This window comes from Mauremys mutica, chromosome 2 (genome assembly GCF_020497125.1).
Source record: "Mauremys mutica isolate MM-2020 ecotype Southern chromosome 2, ASM2049712v1, whole genome shotgun sequence".
In the NCBI taxonomy this organism is placed as follows: Eukaryota; Metazoa; Chordata; order Testudines; family Geoemydidae; genus Mauremys; species Mauremys mutica.
This window is the reverse complement of record NC_059073.1, coordinates 4360885-4384900: the sequence shown is the minus strand read 5'-3', so window position 1 is coordinate 4384900 and position 24016 is coordinate 4360885. Positions and strand designations below refer to the sequence as shown.

The 24016-nt window shown below is 56.0% G+C and overlaps 1 protein-coding gene across 9 annotated transcripts in view; it reads right to left on the bottom strand.

Moving 5' to 3' along the window:
• The window catches only part of WDR97 (WD repeat domain 97), a 69013-nt gene that overhangs the window by 33710 nt on the left and 11287 nt on the right, over window positions 1-24016 (bottom strand). For 7 of the 9 annotated variants that reach the window (XM_045002814.1, XM_045002819.1, XM_045002822.1 and 4 more), the window contains exons 10-19: window positions 23414-23546; window positions 22177-22304; window positions 20555-20630; window positions 19781-19936; window positions 14786-14941; window positions 14410-14565; window positions 6345-6500; window positions 3220-3375; window positions 1832-1987; window positions 1433-1564 (exon numbers count right to left, since the gene is read on the bottom strand). In XM_045002814.1, the coding sequence (XP_044858749.1) occupies window positions 1433-1564; window positions 1832-1987; window positions 3220-3375; window positions 6345-6500; window positions 14410-14565; window positions 14786-14941; window positions 19781-19936; window positions 20555-20630; window positions 22177-22304; window positions 23414-23546 (1405 nt within the window). The remainder of the gene's footprint in view (window positions 1-1432; window positions 1565-1831; window positions 1988-3219; window positions 3376-6344; window positions 6501-14409; window positions 14566-14785; window positions 14942-19780; window positions 19937-20554; window positions 20631-22176; window positions 22305-23413; window positions 23547-24016) is intronic. The other 2 variants (XM_045002820.1, XM_045002821.1) reach the window with 2 other exon arrangements.

Below are 24016 nucleotides of genomic sequence, written 5' to 3'. Positions count from 1 at the left end.
GTGGCCTGCATGCCATTCGTGCTCTCGTCTACTCGTCAGCAGTCACAACGTGCAAACTGCTCTTAAAGAGCCAGTCTGTCCCCAACTAGGGTGACCAGATGTCCCGATTTCTGGGTCTTTTCTTTATATAGGCTTCTATTACCCCCCCAGCCCCTGTCCTGATTTTTCACACTTGCTGCGTGGTCACCGGCTTTCTGGGCCAGCTCCAAAGGGAACTTCCCACAGCTGAGCGGGAGGCCTGGCCCCTGCACTGCCTGGTCTGTGCCGGGCACCCAGGAGGGCTGGTGGCAGCAGGCTGGGGGAATGCTCCATAGTGGCTCCTCCTCCTCTGCCTAATTCTTCGGGGGGGTTGTCACAGAGTGTGGGGGAGTCAGGGCCCTGCACCCCCCACTTCCTGCGATTCACCGGGACTCTCAGCCAGCCAGTAACACAGACGGTTTATTAGACGACAGGAACCCAGTCCCAAGCAGGGCTTGTAGGTACAACCAGGACCCCTCAGCCAGGTCCCTCCGGGGGCCAGGATCTTAGACCCCAGACTTGGGGTTCCTGCCTCTTCCCAGCCAGCCCAAAACTGAAACCAAAACCCCTCCAGCCAGCTCACCCCGCCCTCCTTCTCTCCCCCTCTCCCTTTGTCCAGCTTCCTGGGCAAAGGGGTCGACTCCCCCCACCCCCTGCCTGGCTCAGGTCACAGGCTCAGGTACCATCCCTCACCTAAAGTCACCCCTGCTCTCCCCTCCCCCATGCAGACAGGGCCAGTAAAACTAAACGAGATTCCCAGGTCAATCCGCCCCGCTCCTTACTGCGTCACAGGGGTTATGACAGATCCTCACCCACTGTGGGTGACACCAAGGCCTGGGAGGCCCAGGGCCGGAGCAGGAAATGGGAAATGGCTAAGTAGGGAGGAGCTACTCCCCAGAGCAGAAGGACGGCGACTCAGCACTGGGACTCAGGCCCATGCACGAAAGGAAAGAGCTCAGGGTTTTACCCCCTGGGCAGCGCGGATGGCTCCGGAGCGAGCCACACGCCTCTGCGGGGCTCTTGGAGAGGAAGGTTCTAGCAGGAGACAACATCAGCACCTTGCACTGCAGGGCTGGGTACTCGGACGCCCACTGCATCCAGGCTGGGGCAACAGGCTGCCCGGAGCCGGGACAGCGCGCGTGGCGCTCAGAGCTGGAGACGCAGAGGTCAGTGAGCTAGACAGTCACGGACAGGGGAAGGAAACATGCCCGGGCCGCGACAGTCAGAGGCCCAGAGAGGAGCTAGGCAGTGGGTCTCAACCCATGGACCATTGTGGGCCACATCCACTGCTACTTGTATGGCCCTTAGGATGTCACATGGGCCGCAGCTGCGTGCTGATTGGGCCGCAGGCCGAGAACCACAGCGCTAGGACCGTGGTGCCAGGTGTTCGCAGTGGGATCCCCGACAGGCTCACCTTGGACATCTGACTGCTGACCTGAGACGTGGAGGGGCCATGGCCGTTGACTCTGGTGATCTGCAGCGAAGGCGACCGGCTCTGGCTGCCGGGGTGGTGGATCTCACTGGCTGCTGCGGCCTCCTGGCGAGCCTTGGGGACCCAGAGGCAGAAGGGAGTTAGTCCGCTGCCCTGGCCGCATCTGCACCTTTCTCATTCCTTCCTGCTCCCGACCCACCACGTGCACCTGTATCACGGCCGCGGTAGGGGAGGCCACAGCTTAACAACAGTCTGGCCACTCTCCCTTCCCCCCAGCCAGCCTGCCAGCTCCGAGGTTAGAGAGCCCCTGCCCCCAGCCAGCCCAGAGGTGAGACCTGCTGCCTTGCCCCGAGCCTGCTCGGCGTCGATCCAAGCCCTCACCTGGGATATCTGACTCCGGATCCTTGCCAGCGAGGCGCGGCGCAGGGAGTCTTCCAGCCCTTTAGAAGCACTGGGTGTTGGAAGCGCTAAACGTGAGCCCCGGCCTGCGCGAGGCTCCAGGGCGTCCTCTCGGCAAACCCCATCTGCCACGGGAGCCTGGGGGACACAGGAGCTCGGTGTAAATGTGCAGGTTACAGGGTCCCACGTGCTGCGCCGGCACGGCTGCCCAGTGCACCATGGCCAGACACCAACACAGGAGCTTCCAATGCAGGGCAGGCAGCGCCCACGTGGGCCAAACCGCCCGTCAGCCGCCCACGCTCTGGGGGGCAGCTGCAGCTTTGTGCAGTGGGGTTTGTGTGTCCAGCACAGCCACAGGCGGGCCAGGGGGAGACGTGGGCAGAGAGAGCAGGGGAGGCCACAGGAAACTTCCTGCTGGGTGTTAGTGCTTGAACCAGACCTCACACACAAACCCCTCACCCTCACACCGCTATCCCCCCCCACACACACCCCTACCCCCTCTCTCTCACACACACACACACACATACACAATCATGGAGTGTGGGGGAGTCAGAGCCCGGCACCCCCGGCTTCCTGCGATTCACCAGGACTCTCAGCCAGCCGGTAAAACAGAAGGTTTATTTAGACGACAGGAACACAGTCCAGGACAGGGCTTGCCAGACAACTGGACCCCCGTTAGTTAGGTCCATCTGGGGCCTCAAGGGAGGCCACCGCCCTGTTGGTCAGGTCACCCCTCTCCATTTCCCAGCCAGCTCCAAACTGAAATTCCCTCCAGCCTCTCACTCAGCCTCCCCCGGCTCCTCCCCCAGCCTTTGTGTCCCTTGTTGTTTCCCCAGGCAGAGGTGTTACCTGGCCTCCCACCCCCCTCCTGGGGTCTCTGTTACATGCTCAGGTATCCTCCCTTCCCCAATGCAGCCAGTCCCAGCACAACTCCCCTGCAACCTTCCCAGGTCAATACTCCCCACTCAGCACTCACACAACACATCCAGAACATTCCCACTTCCTCACACCAGGTCAGACCAATGGTCCATCTAGCCCAGCAGGTGCAGTGGCCAGTGCCTGGTGCTTCCTAAGGAATGAACAGAACAGGGCGATTATCACGTGATCCATCCCGTCATCTCCTCCCAGCTTGTGGCAGTCAGAGGTTTAGGGACACCCAGAGCAGGGGGTTGTGTCCCTGCCCATCCTGGCTAACTGCCATTGATGGACCCGTCCTCCATGAACTTATCTAATTCATTTAGGAACCCCGCTCTGCCCCCCTAGCCAGCCCACTGGATCCCCTGCCCCCAGCCAGCCCAGAGGTGAGATCTGAACCGGCAGCGGACCTGCTGTCTTGCCCGAGCCTGCTCGGCGTCGATCCAAGCCCTCACCTGGGATATCTGACTCCGGATCCTTGCCAGCGAGGCGCGGCGCAGGGAGTCTTCCAGCCCTTTAGAAGCACTGGGGGTTGGAAGCGCTAAACGTGAGCCCCGGCCTGCGCGAGGCTCCAGGGCGTCCTCTCGGCAAACCCCATCTGCCACGGGAGCCTGGGGGACACAGGAGCTCGGTGTAAATGTGCACATTATTGTAGGCCTGTAACTAGATCTGGGTGTGGCCTCACTTCTTGGGAGCCAGGCTTAGGGAGGTAACTGGATCAGCACGCTGGAAACAGAATGTCTGGGCCGGCTGAGCTAACGGGGAACCCCAGAGAACCACTGACAATGGACAAGGGAAGTGGGGGACGTAACGATGAGGTAAAGAGCAAGTCGTACATGGACAATGCATGGACGGAGCATGCTGCACAGGGTTTGGCTCCCTCAAAGTAACCAAGCCATTCCCAGCGCGTGGGATGCAATGTACAGTACATGCGATGGAGCGTGTCAATGTCTATAACGGAAGCGGTGTGGCATGCCCTATACCCACCCCCTAGGCTTGAGGGCAATCAATTTAGTCTAGCTTTACTGTGCACCTAATAAAGGAACCTGAGTGACGAGATAGGAGTTGACCTGAGTTCTTGAGGAAACTGGCTCAGTGCTGTGTTTGAAGGGAAGGGTGTATTTACCCCAGTTCAATTAATAAGCTGCAATGTACTGACTCTAACAGAGCAATTAACTTAATATCTTCTGTGACTACACCGTGCTGGGTGCTGTTCATTGCAGAGAACACTGCTGAGGAGTTTGGGGGCTGGATTTTGCTGGTTGTTACCTGCAAGGCGAGATTTGGGCTGGGAGGCCCCGAGGAGTTTGCTGGAGAGAAAGTCAGGCTGATGTAGCAGGGAGCTGCCTCAGGCTAATCTCTAGCGAAGCTCACTCTTGCCTTGGCAGAGGTAACACAGTGGCTCCCCACTCTGGGTATCCCCAGCACTATGGTACATGGATCGCTGTGCTGCTTTAACTCTGGGACGCATGGATCTGGCACTGGGTATCGGGGGGCCAATTTTGTAAAGGAGAATAACCAGGCAGGTCCCCACATTAGAACCCAACAGCTCCAAGTGGGGGTGAGACCTATGACAGGGGGCCAATTTTGTAAAGGAGAATAATCTCCACCAACCAGATCCTCATTCTTCATAAACCAGCCAATCCCCCCTAAGCCACAGTCAGCCAGCCAGATTCTCCCTCCTCCACCAAAACCTGCCAGTCTTCCCAAAACTGGCCCCCCCTCTTTCCCTGTGGCTTATAAGAACATAAGAAGATAAGAACGGCCGTACTGGGTCAGACCAAAGGTCCATCTAGCCCAGTATCCTGTCCACCAACAGTGGCCAATGACCGGTGCCCCAGAGGGAGTGACCCTAACAGGCAATGATCAAGTGATCTCTCTCCTGCTATCCATCTCCACCCTCTGACAAACAGAGGCTAGGGACACCATACCTTACCCAGCCTGGCTAATAGCCATTTATGGACTTAGCCACCATGAATTTAACCAGTTCTCTTTTAAACATTGTTATAGTCCTAGCCTTCACAACCTCCTCAGGTAAGGAGTTCCACAAGTTGACTGTGCGCTGCGTGAAGAAGAACTTCCTTTTATTTGTTTTAAACCTGCTGCCTATTAATTTCATTTGGTGACCCCTAGTTCTTGTATTATGGAAACAAGTAAATAACTTTTCCTTATCCACTTTCTCCACATCACTCATGATTTTATATACCTCTATCATATCCCCCCTTAGTCTCCTCTTTTCCAAGCTGAAGAGTCCTAGCCTCTTTAATCTCTCCTCATATGGGACCCTCTCCAAACCCCTAATCATTTTAGTTGCCCTTCTCTGAACCTTTTCTAGTGCCAGTATATCTTTTTTGAGATGAGGAGATCACATCTGTACGCAGTATTCAAGATGTGGGCGTTCCATGGATTTATATAGCTGGACCTTTGGTCTGACCCGGTACGGCCGTTCTTATGTTCTTATGTTATGTTCTTATGTATGCATAGTTGGGGTTATTTTTTCCAATATGCATTACTTTACATTTATCCACATTAAATTTCATTTGCCATTTTGTTGCCCAATCACTTAGTTTTGTGAGATCTTTTTGAAGTTCGTCACAATCTGCTTTGGTCTTAACTATCTTGAGTAGTTTAGTATCATCTGCAAACTTTGCCACCTCACTGCTTACCCCTTTCTCCAGATCATTTATGAATAAATTGAATAGGATTAGTCCTAGGACTGACCCTTGGGGAACACCACTAGTTACCCCTCTCCATTCTGAGAATTTACCATTAATTCCTACCCTTTGTTCCCTGTCTTTTAACCAGTTCTCAATCCATGAAAGGACCTTCCCTTTTATCCCATGACAGCTTAATTTACGCAAGAGCCTTTGGTGAGGGACCTTGTCAAAGGCTTTCTGGAAATCTAAGTACACTATGTCCACTGGATCCCCCTTGTCCACATGTTTGTTGACCCCCTCAAAGAACTCTAATAGATTAGTAAGACACAATTTCCCTTTACAGAAACCATGTTGACTATTGCTCAACAGTTTATGTTTTTCTATGTGTCTGTCAATTTTATTCTTAACTATTGTTTCGACTAATTTGCCCAGTACCGACGTTAGACTTACCGGTCTGTAATTGCCGGGATCACCTCTAGAGCCCTTTTTAAATATTGGCGTTACATTAGCTAACTTCCAGTCATTGGGTACCAAAGCCGATTTAAAGGACAGGTTACAAACCATAGTTAATAGTTCTGCAATTTCACATTTGAGTTCTTTCAGAACTCTTGGGTGAATGCCATCTGGTCCCGGTGACTTGTTACTGTTGAGTTTATCAATTAATTCTAAAACCTCCTCTAGTGACACCTCAATCTGTGACAATTCCTCAGATTTGTCACCTACAAAGGATGGTTCAGGTTTGTGACTGTCTGGCCGCTCTCCCTTCCCCCCGAGCCAGCCTGCCAGCTGCGAGGTTAGAGAGCCCCTGTCCCCCAGCCAGCCCACTGGATCCCCTGCCCCCAGCCAGCCCAGAGGTGAGATCTGAACCGGCAGCAGACCTGCTGCCTTGCCCTAGCTTGCTCGGCGTCGATCCAAGCCCTCACCTGGGATATCTGACTCCGGATCCTTGCCAGCGAGGCACGGCGCAGGGAGTCTTCCAGCCCTTTAGAAGCACTGGGGGTTGGAAGCGCTAAACGTGAGCCCCGGCCTGCGCGAGGCTCCAGGGCGTCCTCTCGGCAAACCCCATCTGCCACGGGAGCCTGGGGGACACAGGAGCTCGGTGTAAATATGCAGGTTACAGGATCCCACGTGCTGCGCCGGCACGGCTGCCCAGTGCACCATGGCCAGACACCAACACAGGAGCTTCCAATGCAGGGCAGGCAGCGCCCACGTGGGCCAAACCGCCCGTCAGCCGCCCACGCTCTGGGGAGCAGCTGCAGCTTTGTGCAGTGGGGTTTTACTCCTGGGGGAATTCTATGCCACTGCTCATGTGTAGAATTTATGTCCCCCACAGATTTATTTGCTTCCCCACAGAAAAATGACTTTCTGACGGGGAAGCAAAGGGAAGCCACAAGACCAGTCATGCAGCCGTCCCCAGCAGTATGTTTTGGGTGTCCAGGGCAGCCATGAGAGAGGTAAAATCACTGTGGGGCAGGGGGCGGGACTGGGGAAGACCCAGCTGGTGGCTCCTATCCTGCGCCAGGCTCAGCTGCTAGTCCTGGCTGGGCTGCGGAGGAGGGGACGTTCTCTTCCCTTGCACGGCATCCAGAGCTGGGTCAGACTCACCCCCAGATTTCTCCCTCAGCTGCAGGAAACTCTGTAAACTCCCCCCCCCCTACACACGTCCTGCACTCAATGCTCCTCAGCTGCAGGGTGAGGGTTCCCTGTACAGGGAGCTGCTCCCCCATCCACCCAATCCCATGCATCCAGACGTCCTCATACTCAAACCTTCCTGCTGAGCCTCGCCCCCCCATACGCAGAACCCCCCAATGACCCCTACTCCCCCTGCACCTGGACCACCCTGACAAGCCACCAACACCCGGATCCCTGCCCCACTGAGCCCCAACCAACTGCACCTGGATCCCCACCGCACTGAGCCCCGCTCCTCTAGCATCTGGACCCCCCCACTAAGCCCCCCCATACCCAGACCCTCCCTGCTGAGCCCAACCACCTTCATCTGGACCCCCCTGCAGAGTCCTATTACCGTTGCACCCAGAACCCACCCACTACAAGCCCCTGTGCATCCAGATCCTCCCTGCACCTGCATCCCCCACTGATCCGCCCACACCTAGATTGCCCCACACGGAACCGTCTCACCCCACACCTGGATCCCCCCACACTGAGACCCTCCACACTAGGGTCCTGCCTTGCTGAGCCTGCCTGCCCACCCCAGTGCACCTGGCACAGAGGGGCAGGGCCCTGGGGTGTTTCTGGGGCAGGCCTGGTCCCTGTGCTGTGTCAGGGCTGGGTGCAGCCTCACCACGGAGTCTGTGTCCCGGGGGGGGGAAGCTGCACAGTGATCTCCCATCTCTGTGCAGCCAGTGCCAGGCTGGAGCCACCACATTTATTTGACAAATAAAATTTGCAGAATTTTAAAATATTGTGCACAGAATTTTTATTTTTGTGCACAGAATTTTTAACTTTTTGGTGCAGAATGCCCTCAGGAGTAGGGTTGTTATGGGTTGTGTGTCCAAAGCACAGCCACAGGCAGGCCAGGGAGAGGCGTGGGCAGAGACACCAGGGGAGGCTATGGGAAATCATAGAATCTCAGGGTTGGAAGGGCCCTCAGGAGGTCATCTAGTCCAACCCCCTGCTCAAAGCAGGACCAAACCCAACTGAATCATCCCAGCCAGGGCTTTGTCAAGCCTGACCTTAAAAACCTCTAAGGAAGGAGATTCCACCACCTCCCTAGGTAACCCATTCCAGTGCTTCACCACCCTACTAGTGAAAAAGTTTTTCCTAATGTCCAACCTAAACCTCCCCCTCTGCAACTTGAGACCATTGCTCCTTGTTCTGTCATCTTCTACCACCGAGAACAGTCTAGATCCATCCTCTTTGGAACCCCCTTTCAGGTAGTTGAAAGCAACTATCAAATCTCCCCTCATTCTTCTCTTCTGCAGACTAAACAATCCCAGTTCCCTCAGCCTCTCCTCATAAGTCATGTGCTCCAGCCCCCTAATCATTTTTGTTGCCCTCCGCTGGACTCTCTCCAATTTATCCACATCCTTCTTGTAGTGTGGGGCCCAAAACTGGACACAGTACTCCAAATGAGGCCTCACCAGTGCTGAATAGAGGGGAATGATCACATCCCTCGATCTGCTGGAAATGCCCCTACTTATACAACCCAAAATGCCATTAGCCTTCTTGGCAACAAGGGCACACTGTTGACTCATATTCAGCTTTTCGTCCACCGTAACCCCTAGGTCCTTTTCTGCAGAACTGCTGCCCAGCCATTCGGTCCCTAGTCTGTAGCAGTGCATGGGATTCTTCCGTCCTAAGTGCAGGACTCTGCACTTGTCCTTGTTGAACCTCATCAGATTTCTTTTGGCCCAATCCTCTAATGTGTCTAGGTCCCTCTGTATCCTATCCCTACCCTCCAACGTATCTACCACTCCTCCCAGTTTAGTGTCATCTGCAAACTTGCTAAGGGTGCAGTCCACACCATCCTCCAGATCGTTAATGAAGATATTGAATAAAACTGGCCCCAGCACCGACCCTTGGGGCACCCCACTTGATACCGGCTGCCAACTAGACATGGAACCATTGATCACTACCCGTTGAGCCCGACCATCTAGCCAGTTTTCTATCCACCTTACCGTCCATTCATCCAGCCCAGACTTCTTTAACTTGCTGGCAAGAATACTGTGGGAGACTGTATCAAAAGCTTTGCTAAAGTCCAGAACTAGCACATCCACTGCTTTCCCCTCATCCACAGAGCCGGTTATCTCATCATAGAAGGCAATTAGGTTAGTCAGGCATGACTTGCCCTTGGTGACTCCATGCTGACTGTTCCTGATCACTTTCTCCTCCTTTAAGTGGTTCAGAATTGATTCCTTGAGGACCTGTTCCATGATTTTTCCAGGGACTGAGGTGAGACTGACTGGCCTGTAGTTCCCTGGATCTTCCTTCTTCCCTTTTTTAAAGATGGGCACTACAGTAGCCTTTTTCCAGTCATCCGGGACCTCCCCCGATCGCCATGAGTTTTCAAAGATAATGGCCAATGACTCTGCAATCTCATTGGCCAACTCCGTTAGCACCCTCGGATGCAGCGCATCCGGCCCCATGGACTTGTGCTCGTCCAGCTTTCCTAAATAGCCCCGAACCACTTCTTTCTCCACAGAGGGCTGGTCACCCTTTCCCCATGCTGTGCTGCCCAGTGCAGCTGTCTGGGAGCTGACCTTGTCTGTGAAGACAGAGGCAAAAAAAGCATTGAGTACACTAGCTTTCTCCACATCCTCTGTCACTAGGTTCCCTCCCTCATTCAGCAAGGGGCCCACACTTTCCTTGACTTTCTTCTTGTTGCTAACATACCTAAAGAAACCCTTCTTGTTACTCCTAACATCTCCGGCTAGCTGCAACTCCAAGTGTGATTTGGCCTTCCTGATTTCACTCCTGCATGCCTGAGCAATACTTTTATACTCCTCCCTGGTTATTTGTCCAATCTTCCACTTCTTGTAAGCTGTTTTTTTGTGTTTAAGACGAGCAAGGATTTCACTGTTAAGCCAAGCTGGTTGCCTGCCATATTTACTTTTCTTCCTACACATCGGGATGGTTTGTTCCTGCAACCTCAATTAAGGATTCTTTAAAATACAGCCAGCTTTCCTCGACTCCTTTCCCCGTCATGTTATTCTCCCAGGTGACCTTGCCTATCAGTTCCCTGAGGGAGTCAGTCTGCTTTTTGAAGTCCAGGGTCTCTGTTCTACTGCTCTCCTTTCTTCCTTGTGTCAGGATCCTGAACTCGACCATCTCATGGTCACTGCCTCCCAGGTTCCCATCCACTATTGCTTCCTCTACTATTTCTTCCCTGTTTGTGAGCAGCAGGTCAAGAAGAGCTTTTCCCCTAGTTGGTTCCTCCAGAAATACCCCTGCAGGGTTGGTGCTTGGACCAGACCTCTCTCTCTCTCACACACACACACACCCATTTCAATTCAGTGAGACCCAGAACGGGGCGACTCTCTGGCATGGGCTGTGGGGTCCTGGGCCTGTTGCCAGCAGAGTCTATTTCTGATCCTGTGAGAGCCTACTACACACACCCCTGCCAATGCTCACCCGGCCACGACACCCTTCACACAGAGGGGATGGATAGCACAGTGGTTTGAGCATTGGCTTGCTTAAACCTAGGGTTGTGAGTTCAATCCTTGAGGAGGCCACTTAGGGATCTGGGGCAAAAATTGGTCCTGCTAGTGAAGGTAGGGGGCTGGACTCAATGACCTTTCAAGGTCACTTCCAGTTCTAGGAGATTGGTATATCTCAAATTATTATTTATTTATGCAGCAGCAGCCAGCCCCTGCCTGACGCACCTGGCCCCACTGGCACTGCCAGACATTGTATCGCTGCAATCTACACACCGGCCCGGACCCACAGCCTGCCCCCCCACGCCTGTTCCCCAAAGACGGGCTCCATTACGGGTGTGCCAGCAGCCCAGGCTGCTCCCTAGGGAGCCAAGTACCAGGGTGAGAGGAAGGGAGGGACTCGGGCATCTCTGGGACGTCCCTGTCTGACAAACGCGTGAGAGGGGCGGGATGGGTGGGTTTGGGGTTGACACTGCCCAGCTTCGTAGCACCGACTCCTCCCCGGGAACGTCCCCAGGGACCTGGGAGGCAACAAACTGATATTCCAACCCAGTGGGACCAAACAGAGCACCAGCGTGGCCACATAGTGAGTAATGGGCTGGGTGTGACACAGGGCCAGAAAGAGTTAATTACCTCCCAGACTGACCTGACCCAGGGCCCAACTTTAAAGACTGGTTAGGAAGCTCTGTAAATACAAAGAGCAGGGGTAGGCAACCTATGGCACTCGTGCCGAAGGCGGCACATGAGCTGATTTTCAGTGGCACTCACACTGCCCGGGTCCTGGCCACCGGTACGGGGGGCTCTACATTTTATTTAATTTTAAATTAAGCTTCTTAAATATTTTAAAAACCTTATTTACTTTACATACAACAATACTTTAGTTCTATATTATGGACTTATAGAAAGAGACCTAAAAGTGTTAAAATGTATGACTGGCACGTGAAACCTTAAAGTAGAGTGAATAAATGAAGACGCAGCACAGCACTTCTGAAAGGTTGCCGACCCCTGACACAGAGCTTGGAAATGCAGCCTGCATTGTTAGAGGTAGAAGGGTGGGTGTTTGCTCAGGTCTTGGGATGTAAGCAAACAAGTCTTGTCTATTGCTATAGCTTTGATTCAAAGATCAAAAAAGGAATATTAACATTTAGGAAGACACTGGAATGCAATAGTATTATTGTCTCTGTGTCTCTTTGAAGGTTGTGGTCACCTGTATCTGAACTGCTAATGGATAAATTACCCTGTGCTAATTGCCAGGATGTTTGGGAGAAGGAGAGTTAAGCCTATTGTTTTCTCAGGCCAAAAGGCTGCTGGAAATGTATAAAAACCCTGGGACACGATCCTGCTTCATCTCAGATCTGCTTTGGGTTTCAAGAGGGGGAAACCTTAAGCCACAAGGATTGAGATCCCCAGTCACTGACTGGAGCCCCCTGAGCGTGGACATTGGACTGTAACCTCTGGACTATTTCTAAAAGGACTTTTGGCAACTACAAGCTCATCTCTGCTGTGTCTGAACCTCAAGAATTGAATTCAAGTCTGTCTGTAGATTGATCTTTTAACCAACACTCTCTCTCTTTTCTTTTTTTAATAAATTTTAGCTTAGTTAATAAGAACAGACTATAGTGTGTATTTGGGTAAGATCTAAGTTATAATTGGACCTGGGTATGTGGCTGATCCTTTGGGGTTGGAAGAACCTTTTATTTTATATGATGAGAGAAGATTTTCAGGAATCATCATCATATCTGACAGGTGTGTCTGGACATAGGCCTAAGGGGTAGCTCAGTGGTTTGAGCATTGGCTTGCTAAACCCCGGGTTGTGAGTTTAGTCCCTGAGGGGGCCACTTAGGGATCTGGGGTAAAATCAGTACTTGGTTCTGCTAGTGAAGGCAGGAGGCTGGACGCAATGACCTTTCAAGGTCCCTTCCAGCTCTAGGAGATTGGTATATCTCCAATTTTAAGGCTGGGCACTTTAAGGGAACTGTGTTGTTTGGACTTCTGAGTGCCCAGTGAGGTGCTACAGAAGCTGTTTTGTGCTGGTTGGTAAATCTAAGTATTGGAATAACCACCAGTGTCTGGGGTTTGTCTGCCCCGTTCTGTTTGCAGTTCACCCTGATTGAGTGACCTCAGCTGGCTCCCACGGGCAGCACCGTCCCACTGGGAGACGCAGCAAACTCCCCAGCCTGGCGACGCACCCACCAGGGCCCAGCACCAGGCGGGGGAGGGGCAGGAGTGAAGGGAGCTGTGCTGCTTACCTGCCGGGGAGCCCCAGGGCCTGATGCAGTGCTCTGGCAGTGGGCACATGGGGGCCAAGTTTGTAAAGGAGACTAATCCCCCCCAAGCCAGATCCCCCCCAGCCAGATCCCCCTTCCCCGGCTAGCCAGCCAGATCCCCCCCAGCCACCAGATCCCCCCCAGCCAGCCAGCCAGATCCCCCTTTCCCCACTAGCCAGCCAGATACCCCCCAGCCAGATCCCCCTTCCCCGTCTAGCCAGCCAGATCCCCCTGTAGGCCTCACTGGAGCCCCAGGGGTTACTGGGTGTTGCTGGTGCTGCCAGCGCTGCTGTTCTGGGAGCTCTGATGTCAGCGGCACTAGCAGACGGTGCAGCAGGTCCGTGCCGCAGACCAGGACGTTCCTCGTGAGACGGGCCACAGGCTGGGTTCAGTGGCAAAGGCCCTCGGCCAGGCTTATTGTTGCTGACGCAAGGTCCTAGAGCCCTAGAAGAGCTGCAGCTGCACTAACCCACGTGTGGCCGCCACAGTGGGACCAGTTCAATGAGGACAGCAGGACGCTGTCCCCTCGGCAAGCAGAGTCGCCCCCCGTGACTCATTGATACAGACGAGACGTGTATCACCCTCCTGACGTGGTCAGTTAGCACCTTTCTCCTTCCACCTGCTGGCTCGAGCAAAACATCCCCATCCACCCGAGGGGTCAGCGTGTTCTGCACTAGCTGTGGGGAATGTGTTCACATAGTTCCTGGAGAGCTCAGTGTGGTTTTGTATCATCCCCTCCGGTCAAGAACATGCTTCCTGGGTGTTAGCCAATACCCGGCGTGTTGGTATTCTGCCAGGGCCAGGCCTGCTCTGGTTCACACTGTTAGTTACACCTTGGACTTCAGCGAGGCCTCCACCTGCCAGCCAGCCAGATCCCCCAAGCCAGATCCCCCGAGCCAGCCAATCGCCCACAAGCCAGATCCTCCCAGCCAGCCAATCGCCCACAAGCCAGATCCCCCGAGCCAGCCAATCGCCCCCAAGCCAGATCCTCCCAGCCAGCCAATCGCCCCCAAGCCAGATCCTCCCAGCCAGCCAATCGCCCCCAAGCCAGATCCTTCCAACCAGCCAATCGCCTCCAAGCCACATCCCCCGAGCCAGCCAGCCAATCGCCCCCAAGCCACATCCCCCGAGCCAGCCAGACAATTGCCCCCAAGCCTGATCCCCCAAGCCAGCCAATCGCCCCCAAGCCAGATCCCCCCGAGCCAGCCAATCGCCCCCAAGCCAGATCCCCCCGAGCCAGCCAATCGCCCCCAAGCCAGATCCCCCGAGCCAGCCAGATCTCCCAAGCCACATCCTCCCAATCGCCCCCAAGCCACATCCCTTGAGCCAGCCAGCCAATCGCCCCCAAGCCAGATCCCCCAAGCCAGCCAATCGCCCCCAGGCAGCCAGTCGCCCCCAAGTCAGATCTCCCCAGCCAGCCAATCCCCCCAGCCAGCCTTTCCCCGGCAAGCCAGATCTCTCTTCTCCATGGTTTAACAACAGTCTGGCCACTCTCCCTTCCCCCAGCCAGCCTGCCAGCTGCGAGGTTAGAGAGCCCTGCCCCCCAGCCAGCCCAGAGGTGAGACCTGCTGCCTTGCCCGAGCCTGCTCGGCGTCGATCCAAGCCCTCACCTGGGATATCTGACTCCGGATCCTTGCCAGCGAGGCACGGCGCAGGGAGTCTTCCAGCCCTTTAGAAGCACTGGGGGTTGGAAGCGCTAAACGTGAGCCCCGGCCTGCGCGAGGCTCCAGGGCGTCCTCTCGGCAAACCCCATCTGCCACGGGAGCCTGGGGGACACAGGAGCTCGGTGTAAATGTGCAGGTTACAGGCTCCCACGTGCTGCGCCGGCACGGCTGCCCAGTGCACCATGGCCAGACACCAACACAGGAGCCCATGCGTCGCCACGCCCGTCTGTGCCATGGCGCTAGCCCGGGTGGGAGGGCTGTGGGCCTTTGGCAGGGCAAGGCTGCACGCAGCTGACCCACCAGCGTGGTGGCATGCGTTTACCTCGAGCATCGGCCGTTCCGCGTTCTCCTCAGCACTGTCGGGGAACGCCCCTAGGAACATGTGAGACGCAGCCGGGCCGTAGAGGTTCGGTACCAGTGGGCCAAGGAGACAGGCCTCCAGAACCATGTCTGCATCAAAGGAATCGTTGTGGGGGATCTGCGTGGAAAGGTGGGGGGCGCTGTCAGCCAGCTCTGCCTTTGCCACGGGCACCAGCTGAAATCTGCCTGCAGCACCACGCTGCACGGTGAGGTGCTCAGCCTGGAGGGGGCCAGGGCTGCCACCCACGTGCCGTGCTCCCCACGCACACACATCGGGCGTGGCACTGCCACGAGGCCCTCACTGCAGAGCGTGCCAGCCCCTGCAAGTGGGGGCCAGGGCCACCTCACGCACCCCACACTCAGCTTCCCCATGGAGGGTGTTTGAATGCATCAAGCTGAGCACACTGGGGCCAGCTCCCCAGCGAGCCACGTGCTCCCGACACACAGACAGCTGCCCAGTGCAAGCTGGCCTGCACCGCAGGGGCAGTCACTGGCACGACACAGCCGTCGGTGTCAGTCCCAAGTACCTGTGCTTAGTACGAACGGCCACTGGGTCAGACCAAGAGCCAGGTAGCCGCTTCCTGTCTTCCAGCAGTGGTGGGTGCCAGAGGCTCCAGAGGAAATGAGCAGAACAGGGAATCATCAAGTGATCCATCCCCTGTCGCCCATTCCCAGCTTCTGCCAGTCAGAGGTTTAGGGACACCCAGGGCATGGGGTTGCATCCCTGCCCATCTTGGTCAACAGTCATTGGTCCTCTATGAATGTATCTATTTTTTTTAACCCAGTTATAGTTTTGGTCTTCACAGCCTCCCGACAATGCGTTCCACAGGTTGGCTGTGCGTTGGGTGAAGAAATACTGCCTTTGGTTTGTTTTAAACCTGCTGCCTTTTAATTTCATCAGGTGACCCCTGTTTTGTGTGTTATGAGAAGGGATTAATAACACTTCCCTATTCACTTTCTCCACCCCAGTCATGACTTTACAGACCTCTAGCATATCCCCCTTAGTCGTCTCTTCCAAGCTGAAAAGTCCCAGTCTTTAATCTCTCTGCATATGAAATCTGTTTCATGCCCTAATCATTTTTATTGCCCTTTTCTGAACCTTTTCCAATTCTCATATATCTTTTTTGAGATGGGGTGACCAGTCCTGCACACAGTATTCAAGCTGTGGGCGACCATGGATTTATATATCACCATTATTACATGTTCGGTCTTATTATCTGACGCTTTCCTAATGGTTCCTGACATTCTTTCCACTTGTTTAACTGCTGCTGCACACTGAGTGGATGTTTTCAGAGAACTTTCCACACTGACTCCAAGATCTTTCGCCTGAGTGGTAACAGCTAATTTAGACCCCATTATTTTATATGTAGAGTTGGGATTATGTTTTCCAATGTGCATCACATTGAATTTCATCTGCCATTTTGTTGCCCAGACACCTAGTTTTGTGAGATCCCTTTGTAGCTCTTCGCAGTCTGCTCTGGACTTAACTATCTTAAGTAATTTTATATAATCTGCTAATTTTGCCACCTCACTGTTTATCCCTTTTTTCAGATCATTTATGAATATGTTCAACAGCACTGATCCCAGTACAGACCCCTGAGGGACACCACTATTTACCTCTCCATTCTGAAAACTGACCATTTATTCCTACCCTTTGTTTCCTATCTTTTAACCAGCTGCTGATCCATGAGAGAACCTTCCCTCTTATCCCATGACAACTTACTTTGTTTATGAGCCTTTGGTGAGGGAGCTTGTCAAAGTCTTTCTCAAAGTCCAAGTACAATCTATCCACTGGATCCCCCTTGTCCACATGCTTGTTGACCTCCTTAAAGAATTCTAGTAGATTGGTGAGGCATGATTTCCCTTTACAAAAATCATGTTGACTCTTCCCTAACAAATCGCGTTCATCTATGTGTCTGATAATTCTGTTCTTTACTATAGTTTCAACCAATTTGCCTACTACTCAAGTTGCTGGGATCACCTCTGGAGCCTTTTTTAAAAATTGGCATCACATTAACTATGCTCCAGTCATCTGGTACAGAAGCTGATTTAAATGATGGGTTACATACCACAGTTAATAGTTCTGCAAATTCACACTTGAGTTCCTTCAGAACTCTTGGGTGATACCATCTGGTCCTAGTGACTTATTACTGTTTAGTTTCTCAGCTTGTTCCCAAAATTCCTCTAATGACACCTCAATCTGGGACAGTTTCTCAGATTTGTCACCTAAAAAGAATGGCTCAAGTGTGGGAACCTCCCTGTGACGAAGTGGGAATGTTCTGGCTGTGTTCTGTGAGTGCTGAGTGGGGAGTATTGACCTGGGAAGGCTGCAGGGGACTTGTGCTGGGACGGCCTGCCTGGGGGAAGGGAGGAGACCTGAGCATGTAACCTGAGAACCCAGGAGGGGGGTTGAAGGCCAGGTGACACCTCTGACGCTGAACAAAGGAAAAAGGCTGGGGGAGTTTTCAGTTTGGAGCTGGCTGGGAAATGGAGAGGGGCCCCGACCGGGCTTGGGCTTCCCAACGGGGCTGTGGCCTCCCTGGGGGCCCCAGATGGATCTAATTGGGGAGGATCCTGTTGTCTGTGCCTGCAAGACGTTTTGGACTGTGCTCCTGTCGTCTAAATAAACCCTCTGTTTTACTGGGTGGCTGAGAGTCACGTCTGACTGCAAGGTGGGGGTGCAGGAGCCTCTGGCTTCCCCGGGGCAGACTGTGGGAAGCGCACAGAGGGGCATATGCTGAATGCTCCAAGGGAGAGGAGGCTCCCCAAAGTCCTGACTGGCTTTGGGGGGGGAGCAGTTGCAGAGCATCACCCGGGAAGTTCCTGACACTCCCTCAGCTGTGAAGACAGATGCAAATAATTCATGTAGCTTCTCTGCAATGGCCTTATTGTCCTTGAGTGCTCCTTTGGCACCTCGATCGATCGTCCAGTGGCCCCACTGGCTGTGTGGCAGCTTCCTGCTTCTGATGTAGTTAAAACAGTTTTTTCTGTTAGTTTTTTGTCTTTTGCTAGTTGCTCTTCATATTCTTTTTTGATTTGCCTACGAATACTTCGCCCTTAGCTTGCAAGGGTTCCTGCGCCTTTCGATTGTCCTCGCTAGGATCTGACTTCCCACCTTTCAAGGAGGCCTTTTTGCCTCTCCCCGCTTCTTCTACTCTGTTGTTTAGCCACAGTGGCACTTTGGGGCTTTTAGTCCTATGTTTTTAATTGGGGGTCTGCATTGAATTTGAGCCTTTATAATGTTGGGTTTTTAAAAGTTTCCACGCAGCTTGCAGGGATTTCACTTTTGGTGCTGTACCTTTTAATTTCTGTTTAACTAACCTCCTCATTTGTGTGTGGTTCCCCTGTCTGAAATTAAATGCTCCCATGGTGGGCTGCTGTGGTGTTTCCCCCCAACCTCCTGGGGATGTTACATTTTATTACATTATGGTCACTATCACCAAGTGGTTCAGCTGTAGTCACCTTTTGGACCAGATCCTGTGTGCCACAAGAATTGCCTCTCCCCTTGTGGATTCCAGGACTAGCTGCTCCAAGCAGCGGTCATTTAAGGTGTCTAGAAACTTTATCTCTGCATCCCGTCCTGAGGTGACATGTACCCAGTCAATATGGGGAGAGCTGAAATCCCTCATTATTACTGAGTTTTCTATTCTTATAGCCTCTCTAATCTCCCTGAGCACTTGGCAGTCACTAGCACCATCCTGCTCAGGTGGTCGGTAATAGATCCCTACTGCTATATTCGGATTATTCAAGCATGGAATTTCTAGCTACAGAGATTCTAAAGTACTGTTAGATTCATTTAAGATTTTTACTAATTTGACTCCACGCTTTCTTTCATATATAGTGCCACGCCCCCACCAGCACAACCGACTCGGACATTCCTGCTATTACCGTGTCCCACTGATTATCCTTATTCCGCCAAGTTTCTGTCAGGCCTGTTCTATCAACATCACTGTTTAATACAAGGCACTCAGGTTCAGCCATCTTAGCATTTAGACTTCTAGCATTTGTAGACAAGCACGTATCACATCTGTCACTTTTGAGTTCTCTGCCTTCCTGTGATGGAACTGAATGGGCCTTTGTTTCATTTGTCTGTTCCTCTTCAGTTCCTCCCTGTACTTTATCAGGTCCCAGCCTCTCCTCTTTACTAGGCTATGGCATATCCCCTTTAATAAATCCTCCCCTAAGGAATGTCTGTCCAACCATGTGCTCCTCTGCACTCGTCAGCTTTCCCCCAGCTCTTAGTTTAAAAACTCCTCTGACCTTTTGCATTTTCTTGCCAGCAGTCTGGTTCCGGTTTGGTTTAGGTGGAGTCCATCCTTCCTATACAGGCTCCTTCTTTCCCCAAAGGTTCCCCAGTTCCTGATAACACTAAACCCCACTGCCCTACCCCATCATCTCATCCGTGCCCTGAGACCCTGCAGTTCTGTCTAACCAGCCCTGCGCGTGGAACTGGAAGCATTTCAGACAGTGCTACCATGGAGGTTCTGGAGGTTAATCTCTTGCCTACATTTGGCCCCCGGGGCCTCTCTCCCGCCTTCCCCTATGTCACTGGTACCTACACGTACCACCGGCTCCTCCCCAGCACTGCACATAAGTCTGAGCGACCTGCAGCCCTTGCACCCGGCAGGCGAGTCACCATGTGGTTCTGCCGGTCACCGCAAGCCCAGCTCTCTGTATTTCTAATGATTGACTCCCCCACTGCTATTCCCGGCCTCTTCCTACTACTTGGGGTTCCCTCCCGGGACAGGTACCCTCAGTGCGAGAGGACACCATGACATCATCTGGAAGGAGGGTCCCACCTATGGGGTAGTTCCTGCCCCCCGCTGTTGCTATGTCTGTCTCAGAGCCCCCCAGCTAGCCCCTTCCCAGGCAGAACTGCTGCTAATCCCAGAACACAGAGCGTGTCTGGCCAGGCCCCATCATCTGCAGCCAGCCCCAGCCCCATCCACACCGTCACCTGGATCTTTGGTGGCTGCCTGTAGATGAGATGCATGTAACGTTCAAAGGCCTCGTCCTGCAGCTTCTTGTTCAGCTTGGGCTTCCTGGCAGCGGAGAGCTTCCCCTGCTGAATGAGGAGCAGATCCTGGTCCCTCGCGGCCAGCTGGGCACAGGCCTGCAACGTTCAAAGGGGCCCGGGGGCTCACGGTCGTTCCAGGCAGGCTGAGGAGCTCGACTGCCTGGGGAAGTGGCAGGGCTTGGGAAGTGGGTCTGCAGCTGCCAGGCAGTCACTGGCACGCAGCAGAGCCCACCCATGACAGCAGCCATTGTGGTGGGGGGCTGGAACAGCAGACGGCTGCCCAGATCTGGGGGCTGTCCAGGGACTGGAGGGCCAGAGGTGCCCGTGGCCCAGGGTTTGGTGCCAGCCCTTTCCCACGGGCTGAGATGAGGACCCATGCTGGGGGCCTGGTGCCCAGTGTCTGGTGCCTGGATTTCGTGCCCCGGCAGGTTGGCAGGCCAAGGGGGTGGCAGGATGCAGAGGCTGGGGGTGAGCTTGCCTGGCACCGGCAGCAAGTCGAGGAACATGGGGCCGTCCATGTCCTCACTGACTATCAGGGGCCATCTCTGAGCCTCTCCCGCCTCATCCCTGCTCGAGCGAGCTCCGACAGGGCAGAATCTCAGCGCCAGCGCTTTGGCCCAAGGGGACTGGTGCTTCAGCCTATCACTCCGGTGCTCCGGACCAGCACTGGGAAAGGCAGCGCCAGCAGCTTGCCATCCCACCATCAGGCATCACCTCCTCCTTCTCCCGGCGCGCCCAAGACAGGTCCTCGTCCTTCTTGGGCTTCCAGCGGAGCAGCGGCACGCACAGCCTGCAGAGAGGGACACGCACGTCAACAGCCAGGCCCACGGCCCCCAGGCCATCCACCAGCCAGGGCAGCAACACCTGGCATGTGACCCTAAACCCTCAGAGGAGCAAGAGACGGTGCATCGGGTGCAAACTAGCACCAGCATCCCTCAAGGATCTCAGAACAACCCCGCTCACCGCACGTCCCCTCCCCTGCCTGAGTGCACCTGGGGCAGCAGACGCTGGGCTGCCTCTCCCCTCGCCCTCAGGCGACAGCATCCTGCCTGGGGCTGCCCTGAGCCCGCCCACAGGGCTGCCAGAGCTAAGAGACATGACCGAGGACCACCGGTGGGCCGCCCAGCATCGCCTCAACAAAGGCCACGGGGGTCAGGAACGTCGGGGGGAGTGTCAGTCTGTGTGTCCGTCTGTCTGTCCCCATGTGTGTCTGGCCATCCATCTGTCCCTACGTGTGGGTAGGTCCATCTGTCTGTCTGTCCCTACGTGTGTGTCCCCACGGGTATGTTTGTGTGTGTCCCCAGGCGTGTGTGTCCCCACGTGTATGTTTGCGTGTGTGTGTCCCTAGGCGTGTGTGTCCGTCTGTCCCCACATGAGCGTGTGGGGTGTGCCCACAGTTGCCTTTGGGGGAGGACTCCGCCCATGAATCTCTCTGGTGCTCCCCCATTACACTGCTCTTAGGCAGATCTGCAGCCACTGCCCTCGACCCCTCCCCACGCCACGCCCAGCTCTGAGGCTGTGCGTTCTGCATCCACAGAGAATCCCTCAGTCCAGGCGGAAAACGTCTCTTCCTCCTGAGGACACTGGGGACGAGGGATGGAGCTGCAGAGCCCACAACATGGAGCACAGCGGGGGAGAGTGCTGTGGGGTGGGGATCCTCTGGCCATGGCAGAGAAGGTATACCCGGGAGGGGAGGAGGGAGTCCTCCAGCCATAGTGGAGCAAGTGTACCCAGGGTGGGGAGGTCCTCCAGCCATGGCAGCGTGGGCGCACCCAGGGAGTGTGGGGATGAGATTCTCCGGGATGCACCTGGATGGGGGAGGGGAAGAGGTCCTCCGGGCATGGCAAAGCGGGTGCACCCGGGGGGAAGGAGAGAGGTGCTCTGGCCATGGCGAAGCGGGTGCACCCGGGGGGTTCGGAGGTGGAGCCATGTACTTGGCACTGCCAGGGCCGGCAGGAGCTCGGAGCACCCGGCCGGGCAGTGGGGTGCACCCAGGGAGTCGGGGAGCAGGGGGAGGGTCTCCGGCCATGGCGGTGTGGAGCCGTGTACTTGGCAGGAGCTCGGAGCACTCAGCCTGGCAGTGGGGGTGCACCCAGGGAGTGGGGCGCGGGGGGAGGGTCTCCGGCCATGGCGGTGTGGGTGCACCCGGGGGGCAGGAGGTCCTCTGGCCATAGCGAAGCGGGTGCACCCAGGAGGAAGGGGGGAGGTGCTCTGGCCATGGCAGAGTGGGTGCACCCAGGGGGTTGGGAGGTGGAGCCATGTACTTGGCACTGCCAGAGCCGGCAGGAGCTCGGAGCACCCGGCCGGGCAGTGGGGCAGACCCCGGATGGGCTCACTTGACAGAGAGGGAACGAGGCTCCAGGAGTAACCGTCGCCTGGCGTCCTTGCTGAGGGGCCGCAGGGGGCTGTCGCTGAGGGGGAAAGGCGAGTCCTGCACAGGGTCTGGGAGGCTCATGCACAGCAGCTGCAGGAGAAAGAGGCCCTGAGTCTTGCCAGCTGTGGAGGGGCAGCGGCTCCTAGGGAGAGCAGCACACATGGCATGGAGGGGAGAGAACTGGTCCCCCCACGTCATCCACTCAGTGTCGCACTGCATCTCCGGGGACCCCCAGCGACTCCAGCCCCGGCCTCCCCCAGCAGGGGGCGCTGTGGGGAGCGGGGCAGGGACTGGCTGGGGGGGAGCTCCCAGCGACTCCAGTCCCAGCCTGTCCCAGCAGGGGGCGCTGTGGGGAGCAGGGCAGGGACTGGCTGGGGGGGGAGCTCCCAGCGACTCCAGCCCTGGCCTGTCCCAGCAGGGGGCGCTGTGGGGAGCGGGGCAGGGCGCTGGCCTGGCTACCCCAGCCCCGGCCTGTCCCAGCAGGGGGCGCTGTGGGGAGTGGGGCAGGGACTGGCTGTGGGGGAGCTCCCAGCGACTCCAGCCCCGGCCTGTCCCAGCAGGGGGCGCTGTGGGGAGTGGGGCAGGGACTGGCCGAGGGGGAGCTCCCAGCGACTCCAGCCCCGGCCTGTCCCAGCAGGGGGCGCTGTGGGCAGTGGGGGAGGAGCTGGCTTGGGGGGGGAGCTTCCAGCAACTCCAGTCCCAGCCTGTCCCAGCAGGGGGTGCTGTGAGGAGCAGGGCAGGGCACTGGCTGGGGGGGAGCTCCCAGCGACTCCAGCCCCGGCCTGTCCCAGCAGGGGGTGCTGTGAGGAGCAGGGCAGGGCACTGGCTGGGGGGGAGCTCCCAGCGACTCCAGCCCCGGCCTGTCCCAGCAGGGGGCGCTGTGGGGAGCGGGGCAGGGCGCTGGCTGGGGGGAGAGCTCCTGGCTACTCCAGCCCCGGCCTGTCCCAGCAGGGGGCGCTGTGGGGAGTGGGGCAGGGCGCTGGCTGGGGGGAGCTCCCAGTGACTCCAGCCCCACTGCTCCCAGCAGACGGTGTCCGACCGGTGCCCGGTGTTGGAGGGTCTGGTACAGGGCTAGTCTGTGCAGACATTGTGCACAGACACGGCCCCGTGGCAGGTATCCCTGAGCAGCCTGGCTCGTGTGTACCTGTGACGGGGCCCCGCCCCACCCGCCCCGTGCTGCCCCCAAGCTCCGGCCGTACCTTGGTGAGATACGGCCTGGGCAGGTACTTGCTGTGGTGTATGCGGTGCAGGTGCTGCTCCACGCCCAGCAGCAGGTCCCCGCGCTCGTTCCCAAAGGCCAGGCTCTCCGGGATCGTGTTCAGCTTGAGGTGCCTGAGGAGAGAGCCCCCCCGCATCGGGCTGTGACTCTAGCTCAGCCCAGGTCCTTCCTCTGCCGGGAGACCCAGACTGGCCGGGTAAATGACCCCCGCCGGCGCCCCTGGGGGCTGGGCTCGTACTGGGGAACTGCACCACCACTGGGGGGGGACGCGGATGCTGCTCGCTAATGCACAGCAGCACTGCACGGCAGGGGAGGTCTGGACACCGTATCCCAGTTAAACTGCATCCGAGACCCAAGCTGAGGTGGGGGCTTCCCAGTGGGCTGGGCGGGAGGGCAGTAAAGGGGGCCCAAGCTGCAGCTCTCCCTGGGATCATCCCTTCAAAGGCAGGGTGGGTTTGTGACTAATGCCCAGGATGGGAGCTAGGACTCCTGGCTTCTCTCTGTGGCTCTGTCCCGGACTAGCTGCCGGCCCCTGCCCCTTGACGGCTGCGACTGGAGCGCTGAGCTCCCCAGCTGACGGCGC